The 8,922-nt window shown below is 43.1% G+C and overlaps 1 protein-coding gene across 1 annotated transcript in view; it reads left to right on the forward strand.

The window, feature by feature from the left end:
• The first annotated feature begins 1,770 nt into the window (after positions 1-1,770).
• Positions 1,771-8,922, forward strand: part of Galnt8 (polypeptide N-acetylgalactosaminyltransferase 8) — a 56,720-nt gene continuing 49,568 nt past the window's right edge. The window contains exons 1-2 of the mRNA XM_005379606.2: positions 1,771-2,042; positions 6,608-6,905. Of these exons, the coding sequence (XP_005379663.1) occupies positions 1,835-2,042; positions 6,608-6,905 (506 nt within the window). The 5' untranslated portion in view covers positions 1,771-1,834. The remainder of the gene's footprint in view (positions 2,043-6,607; positions 6,906-8,922) is intronic.

Below are 8,922 nucleotides of genomic sequence, written 5' to 3' on the forward strand. Positions count from 1 at the left end.
TGGAACTCAGGACCTCATGTTTGCCAGGCAGGCGCTATGCTGCTGAGCTACATCCCCAACCCTCAGCCTTTATTCTTTTTTTTAAAATTTTTTTTATTTTAAAGAGAGTAGTACATGAGAAACAAACAAACAAAAAAATAGAACAGTAGCAGCGTACCATTGTCACGAATATAAACAAATCAAAGCAAAAACATTCAAAGTGGTACAGGGTCTCAAGACAAATTAATACAAATCAACAGTAGTTTTTAAGTTACTGCTATCCTCAACTACATTGCTCAGATTATCAGATGTAAGAATGAAAGATTGCTCAAACCATTAAAAAGATAAAGAAAATAATTCTTCAATAAAACATTAGAGATATTAGAGAGTTTTACTAGACAAGATGGTAGGAGTTCACCCTTGTAATTCCACTGTATATTGTTTTTATTCTTAAGATTCTTGTTCAGTCCCACATTTTTGTCTCCTCATCTGAGACTCCAATGATGTGAATACTAAATCTATTGTTATAACCTTACCAGCCTCTGAAGTTCTGTTGTTATTTCTCAGTCTATTTTCTCTTCATTGTTCAAACTGGATATATTTATTGCCCTATCTTCACGTTCACTGATTTTTCTCCTTTTGTCTTCTTCATTTTGCTATTGAAGCTCATCTATGATTTAAAAATTTTTAAAGTATTAGGGTAAAAGAAAACCTGTGGAATTCACATCTACGTCTTTCCTTGGGTCCGAGGACCTCCGGCCAATCTTCACTTTTCTGTCTGCTTTTTTGGAATCTCCCTGTTTCTTTCGTGTGTAATGTCCAGGGTTTTCTGTTGCCTGAAGTAGAAGAGAAAAACGGAGCCCAGTGTGTCTATCCAGCCCAACCCAGAGTCACAAAAGCTTGGATTCCAAATTTGCAGGTGAAGCCTGGGGAAGACTTTTATTGATGCAAAAACAAACTTTGCGCAGTGGCAGTGTCATAGTCAGTGAGGTTTATCTGCAGCACGATTATTGCTAATTCATGCAAAAATAGCCATTTACCTTCCCTTTTATCCTTTTTCATTCTCCCTCCACTCCTTCGAGCTGCATGTCTCTGATGCCCATGTGCACCTCAGTGCTTATCTGCCCAGGGTCAGTGAACATGGCAGTTATGCTCACAGGAGGGAGGGACACCAAACAGGAGACTGAGAACTTTGAACTCTGCCCCTGGAGGACCATTTTTAATGATGGTAATTAAGTGATTTGTCCAAGACATAGTAAATGGAGGGGGTGGAGACAAAGGGATTCCTGGAAGCTATGTCACGGAGAATCCCAAAGCCCAGAGCTGTATGGAGAATTTGTGGAGACAGGAACCAGCTAGGCAGGTCACCCCAGGCTCGGTGTCTGCAGGCAGTGAGGCTGAGCATACAATGCTGCAGCACTGCTGTGCTTGTGACCCTGTACAGTTGGGCAGAGAGGTCCCTAGTATCTGCATTCCCCACAAGCATCTACCACAGGTGCTCTGTGGGCTCCTTTCTTGTGCTTTCTGACTCCCACACTATCAAACCTCACATGTCCCATCAGTCTCCAGGGAGAGAGGGAGCAAGACAGGGAGATCACTCTCACCCAGGCAGCTGGCCATTTCCCTGGCTTCTGAGGCAGGGCAAGGTGTGCTCAGCTGACCCACCCATCTCTGGGGAGCGTCCCTGGCATGCTCCACACACCTGACGCTGCTCAGAGAGAAGTTAGGCAGCTCACCGCCACTGCTTTCCTGGCCAGAGAACAACTGGCTCCGCAGCAGGGAGCCAGCAGAGGACAGCTGCTCCTCAACTGGCAGGGCGGTGTGGTGCTCAACTGTGGAGGAGCTACAGGTGGAGATGCTCAGGAGAAGCCTCCCCCAAGTCCTCTGCCTCGGGCTGATTCTGGTCCTTGCTGCCAATCTCCTCCTGGTGTTTCACACCAAAGAGACTGTGCAGAACTTGATTCGGGATGGTCTTCACAAGGAGACCCATCGGCCTCCATCTGAGAGGGACGAGACTATGATGAACAGGCTGTCCCACCTGGAGGTGGCTGTGCAGCAGCTGAGTGAGTGCAGCACACTAATGTGCTGGGGGGTGCACACATGGGCTTGCACGTGTGTACACATGTGGGCATGGTGGGAGGGAGCGGCCGCATTCTCCTCGTCCAGTTGCTCACTTCTGCATTGCCTTTGTGCCTTTTGATGGGAGATAGGGACTGATGACGAGGGGGGTAGGAGTGAAAATGGGAGCAGATGGTGTGGGCAAGGGAGCGCTAGAACAGAAACGGTTATGGGAGCTTGTGTGCTTGTGTACACACACACACACATGCATGCACGCACGCACGTGCACATGCACATGCACACCACATCAGCATTATGTAGAGTGAGGCTGTGAAAGTCAGGAACATCCAGGCACAGCCCTACCCTTGGACTTATGTGTGTCAAGAGTGCAGGTGAGAGATGGCAAAGGCTGTGACAAAGGCTGTGACCTGGTGGGGGCTCTGCTGCAGGCCCAGACCAAATCTGGCCCTTGTGTGTGTGACTTTTAGCACAGCACCTGTCCTTCAGCTTCAGGCTCTTTTGGAAAGGCAAATGAGCATGATAAGGATCATGATAACTACAGATACCTGTCTGACCTCACAAGGTTAGAGTATACATGCAGAAAGCAATTCTGTGGCTGATTTTAAACCTCTTCATTTAAACTTCAGAGTAAGATTCCCACCCATGCTGGGTTTCCTGGTGATTCTGGCTCCCTGAGGAAGACTGACTCCTCTGACCTGTGTGTGCCTCAGCATCAGACTTCAGTGAAGGAAGTGATGATTTTCTCCATTCCCCAAGTGACAGGGGTCAAGTGCTTGTACACTCAGGGCACTTCTGAATGTGCAAGCAGGAACTCAACTACTAGGATGAATATGTGCCAGAAAGCGGGGCAGGGTGTGTGGAAATGAGAAATGGGTGTTAGCAAGGCTCAGGGTGAGGTGCAGGGATGGCAGGAAGGAGAGGGAGAGAAGAAACCAGGGGAAGGTGGGGGCAGGGAAGGGAAAGAAGAGAAAGAGAAAGGAAAGAGAGAGAGAGAGAAAGAGAAAAAGAGAAAGAGAAGTTAAGTGTCCAAGGACAGAAACAATGAGTTCATGTGGTGACAAGAAGGAGAGAGGGAAATGAGATGGGGAGCAGGAACCAGGAGAGGAGGAGGCATAAGCACTTTCTCTGCCACCCACATGAAACTCATCATATTTTGCTGTGATACAATTTTCTAGAAAGCAAGTGAGGTTTGTTTCATGAATATATTGTTCACCTCTCATTTCTGCGTATGCATAGATGTTAAGTAGGTGAATAAATAAATGTAGGAAGAAGAAACAGGCAGACAGAGAGGAAGGGAGAAATGACAAAGGGTGAGAGAATGGATGAAACAAAAGGGAGACAGCTGGCTCCCCTGCTGGGTGCAACAGCACTCATGCAACTGTGCAAGGCAACTTCACCAGGACTGTGACCCCAGCTGTGATTGCAGCACTCTGCCACTCCTTGGCAGACACCCAGAAGGCACTCAGACTCTTCCACCCAACCCTCAGCTCATCAGACCTCCTTGAAACAAAATGGTGGGCATCTTTTGCTTCAGCTGGGACCCAGTGTGGGACCAGCTGTTCTCTTTCCCCTTTTTTCTCTGCAGTGGCCATTTCCTCCTAGTCTTCTTATCTTGGCCTACCCACTTTCATCCACTCTAAGATGATGTGCCAGAGACTCACCACCACCCAAGATGACCTCAAAGTGTTTCTGGGCTGTCTTTCCAGATTACAGCTGTCCTTCCGTCCCACATCTCTTCCTGTGACTGAAAGTTGTGTTGAATTACCTGTCATCCTTGGTTCCAGGAAGACTAAAGAAAACCATAAGTCAATAAGGATATTTGGAAAAATCAAATAGATTATATCTAACACAGTGATAGTTAAATTTAATACATAGTGACAATTACATCCCTATTGACAGAGGAAACAATGACTCTACACTCTGTGAGAACCTCCCTTGGGGCTCCCGGAAGCCTCCCCAGAGGCTCCTGGAAGCCTCCCCAGAGTAATGTCATTGGGTGTGACCCTGTGGAGCTTAGAAATTGTCAGTGTAAATTGTGAGAATGACTTAGTAGCCCTGGATTCATTTTTAAGATGGTCTGCACTGCCTCAGATTTATTTTAGGATGTCAAGGTCCAAACAAGTTCCCATGGGTTAGTGAAGGGAAAATCTGACCCCTCAAAAAAGAAGAAGTGCAGAGGAATTTAGAGGCAAGGAAAACCCAGTACCACCCTGATATCCCCATGTGCTTAGTTCCAAGAATTATGAGCATAATATTCTTCCATGTAGAACACAGTGAACTTTGCTCTCTCACTTGTTTTTCCCACCTGAGCAAATGCACATGGTATTCATGTGACCTTTCTTTGATAGACTTACCATCACATTTTCTTCCTAAGTCTTCTTTGACCATCCTCTTTTTGTCTTGAGCACTTTAGTTGATTCTCCTCCTTTTTCTCTTTTTAGACCAATTTTTGTCATCTCTAAGCATAGCTCCCTCTCAGGTGCACAACTTCTCTGCTCCTTTTGGGGGCAACATATGGATCTGAAATATGCCCCACACCCTACTCACCAAGCCATGTGCTGTGGCATGCGACTGCACCCAATCAGAAAAGACGAACACAGAGGGACCATCTTCCTACCAAGTTGGTGACCCTGTGTTGCAGTTGTCCAAAATGACAACTATTCACAGAGGAAACAATGTCTCTAAACTCTGAGAAACGTGTACAGAGATGCTGGATAGGCTGAAGGTGAACCTGTCAGACTGGTTAAGATTTACTGTAAGTGTAGAGGATGTTGCATAAATTTCCCAGAGAGAAAAAGAAACATCTGGGTCTGACCTGAGAGGGGGCCTATAGACCAAAAAACTACTTGGACAAGTCCAGCTTGGTCAGTAAATGAGTTTAACAGGGGTTACTTCCACAGCAGTGTATGATTCATGGGCTGCAGCACTACTGAAGCTGCCAATCCTGCTCTGCATGGCTAGTGGTCTCAGAGGGCACTGAGTGAAACAGTGAAAGTAGGACCCCAACAAGAAAGGCACTTACCGAAAGCTGAATGTGTACTCTTCACAAGCTGGAGATGCCTCTGCCAGGATTTGAAGAACAATTCTCACCACAGGGAAGGGTTTGTGGAAATTAAATGGGTCTAATGGCAGAGAGCCTTGATCACTATATGCCTAAGAGTGTCATAATCATTAAGCACTGAAATTGTTAATCTCTCTCTCTCTTTGCTTGCTGAGTTTGTTGATTGATCTTGAGAAGAGTTCTTGGCATATACATTAAGAGGCTGCAGTATGAATATTACAGGGTTGTTATAAAGGTGAGGTAAATAATGGATGGAAAAAGCTTCAGGATTCATTGGCATAATTACAGTTGGTGTTTTGGACCCTCAGTGAGAGCTTCTCCTGCATGAAAGCCCCAGTCTGGGCCTATCACTATTTACTCTTTTGGTTTAAGCATGTGTTTCTCAGGTAACTGTGAGATCTACCCGAAGCAATCAAAAGTTTTAAAAAGTTAAAAGTTCTGATGAATTTAACACATGAGTAATGCCATGAGTGGATGATGGTGGTGCTGGTCAGATTAGATTTGCTTTTATCAGCCACTATTACTGTATAGTACCATATTTCTCAAAATTTTACTCTACAAAAAATTACTCTTTGATTTCATTAAAAATGCAGATTCTGGCAACTTCTCTTGCTCATGTCCCCACTGTACCCTGAGATTCTAATTTAAAAGATCTAGGAATGAACATCAATGCCTACATTTTTAAATAATCACAACTCATAATTCTGAAAAAAATGGTTTTTAGGTCTCATTCTGGAAAAGCATTCTCTTATCAATTTATTTCTTACATCAAAGTCAGCTCCTAGAGGAGCCGTAAAGAGGAAAAATAGATACGTTTTGACAGAGCTGAAGGGAGAGAGACACCTAGTGTGTGCTTTGCCAAGACAATGTTACATGATTCTGATAAGTTCCTCTGACATCACACCCTCTAGGACAAGAATTTGTCCATTTTAAAATTTGGAAGATGTTTTAGTCACCTTTCCTTTACTGTAACAAACACTCAAGAGAATCACCTTATGAAAAGACAAGATTGGGGACTAGGGATTTAGCTCAGTGGCAAAAGCGCCTGTCTGGCAAGCGCAAGGTCGTGAGTTCGGTTCCCGGTACCGGAGAAAAACCAAAAAAAAAAAAAAAAGACAAGATTGGTTTGGCTCATAGTTTTGGTGGTTGCAATCCATGATGAGTTTGTCCCATTGTTTTTGGACCTGTGGGAAGGCAATGTATCTGGCAGGAGCACACAGCTGACTGCATGGTGGTGGATGGAGACAAGGACACATCCCAATGACCTCTCATGAGGCTTCAACTCCTAGAGTTTTTGTCACCTCCCAATAGCACCATGAGCTGCTGACCAAACTGCTAGTGCACAGGCCTGCAGGGACATTTAAGATCCAAACTTTTTCAAGAAAACCATTTCAAGGAAATTAGGATGGAAAGTACTGCTCAGATAACTTATGGGTGTCTGAAATTTTTTCTTTGCTTTCTCCCTCCCTTCATCCTCTTCTTTTGCAGAAGAAAATATGAAATTGGCTATGAAGCAACAAGCAAATGTGGGAGACACACTAATGAGGGTGGAAGATGAAATTCACCTTGCCCCAAAGGCAGTGCAAGGCAACGTGGTCAAGACAAACAAGCCCCAACCGCCAAAGAAACTCTTCTCAACCTCTGCGCTATTCCGGCAGTGGGGTGAGGGTCTTGCTGAGGCTGAGCAGAGAAAGGCTCAGGACCTGTTCCAAAGATTTGGCTACAATGTGTACCTCAGCAACCAGCTGCCCCTCAACCGCAGCATCCCTGACACGCGGGATTCAAGGTGAGATGGGCCACACTGGCCCACGTTGCGCACTGTCTTTGCAGTAGTTATTCAGAGTACAAGATATAGGTATGATATCTTGTCCCTTAGCACAAACTCTTCTTTTCAGTGAACTAAGAGAAACTAGCCATATAACTGTCTTAACAATTGTGTATAAAAATATATTTTTCTTTTTCCCTTCCCCCCATCGAAGACTGTCTTTACTTTTTTTCCTAATTCACTATATCTATTGTACATGTTGGACTTTATTTACTTGTTCAATTTCTCATACTAATGAGACAATACAATGTTTATACATATGGGTCTGATTTATTTCCTTGATTGATGAATATTTGGGTTATTTCCAAGACTTAGCTATTATAAATTATGTTGTTATAAACATGGATGCACATATATCCCTGTGGTATGAGGTCTTTTATTCTTCTAGGAAGATACCTAGAAAGGGAATAGGTGGGTCAAATGGGACCTCTAGGCCTAGATTTTTAAGGAATCTCCACACTGATTTACACAGTGGTTGCACCAGTCTACACTCCCACCAACAGTGGAGAAGAAACTTTTTTCCCCACATCCCTGCCAGCATTTGTTATTGGTTAATTTTTTGATGATAGTCATTATTTATGGAGTGAGGTGGAATCTGTGTTGTTTTAATTTGCATCTCATGAATGAACAATGATGTTGAACATTTTTTCATGTATTTACCATTTGTATCTTCATCTGAGAAGTGCATATTAATCTCAGATCCCCATTTTCGGACTGGTTCATTGAATTTGGTGGGTGTGATTTTTTTCAATTCTTTACATGTCGTTTGTCTGAGAAACAATTGGCTATAATTTTTTCCCACTCTGTGGGTTGTCTTTTCACTCTGTTGGTGATTTTTTTTTTTGCACAAAAGCTTTTTAATAAGGTAAGATGCCATTTGCTGATTCTTTGTAGTGTTTCCTTTGCAGTCTGGGTTTTGTTCATGAAGCCTCTGCCTACATCCATGACTTGGAGATTTCTACCTATTTTCTCTTCCAGTAAATTTAGTGTTTCTATTTTAATATTTAGATCTTTGATCCATTTTAGTTTAGGGCATGGTGTAGACATGGGTCTAGCTATAGTCTTCAGCATGTGGAGAGGCAATTTTTCAGCACCATTTATTAAAGAGACTATCTTTCTTCCGGTGAACATGTTTGGCTCCTTTGCCAAGGTGCAATAAGATAAGGTGGCTGAATGTGTTTGTGGTTGCATCTGCACCTTCTATTCTGTTCCACTGATCCTCAGGCCTGTTTTTTGACAATACCATGCTGATTTTATCACATTAGCTTTATCACATTAGCTTTAATCGCATTAGCATTATAATTTCAGGTCTGAGATTGGGATGTCCCTTGACTTGCCTTTGTTGCCCAGAATTGCTTCTGCTATTCTAGGTCTCTTCTGATTCCAAATGAATTTTAATAGTATTTTCCCAAAACCGGGAAGGAAAAGAAAGGGAATTTGATTGGGATTGCATTAAATCTTTATAGCAGTTTGGGGAGTATGGCCACTTTTACTATATTATTTCTTCCTATCCAAGAGCAAGGGATGTCTTTCCATTTTCTGATATCCTCTACAGTAGCTTTTATGGCATACTATAATTTTCACTCTACAGATCTTTTACATCCTTTGTTAGATTGATTCCTAAGTATTTAATTTGTTTAGATGTTATTGTTAGGGGTGTGCTTTCCCTAATTTCTCTCTGAGATTGCTGCTTGTGCACAGGAATGCACTTGATTTTTGAGTATCCCACTACACTGCTGAATTGTATCCCACTACACTGCTGAATTTGGATATTAAATCTGTAAGTTTTTTGGTGGAAGTTTTGGGGTCTTGTGTACAGTATCATGTCATCTGCAAATAATGATAATTTTACTTCTTTTTCTATCGTTATTGCTTTTAGTTTTTCCTCTTGTATAACTGCTCTGGCTAACATTTCCAGAACTATATTCAATAAGAGTGTTGACATCATTGTCTTGTTCCTGATTTTAGACAATTGACA

The sequence above is a fragment of the Chinchilla lanigera genome, unplaced genomic scaffold (assembly GCF_000276665.1).
Source record: "Chinchilla lanigera isolate Chin_1 unplaced genomic scaffold, ChiLan1.0 scaffold00012, whole genome shotgun sequence".
NCBI classification, from domain to species: Eukaryota; Metazoa; Chordata; class Mammalia; order Rodentia; family Chinchillidae; genus Chinchilla; species Chinchilla lanigera.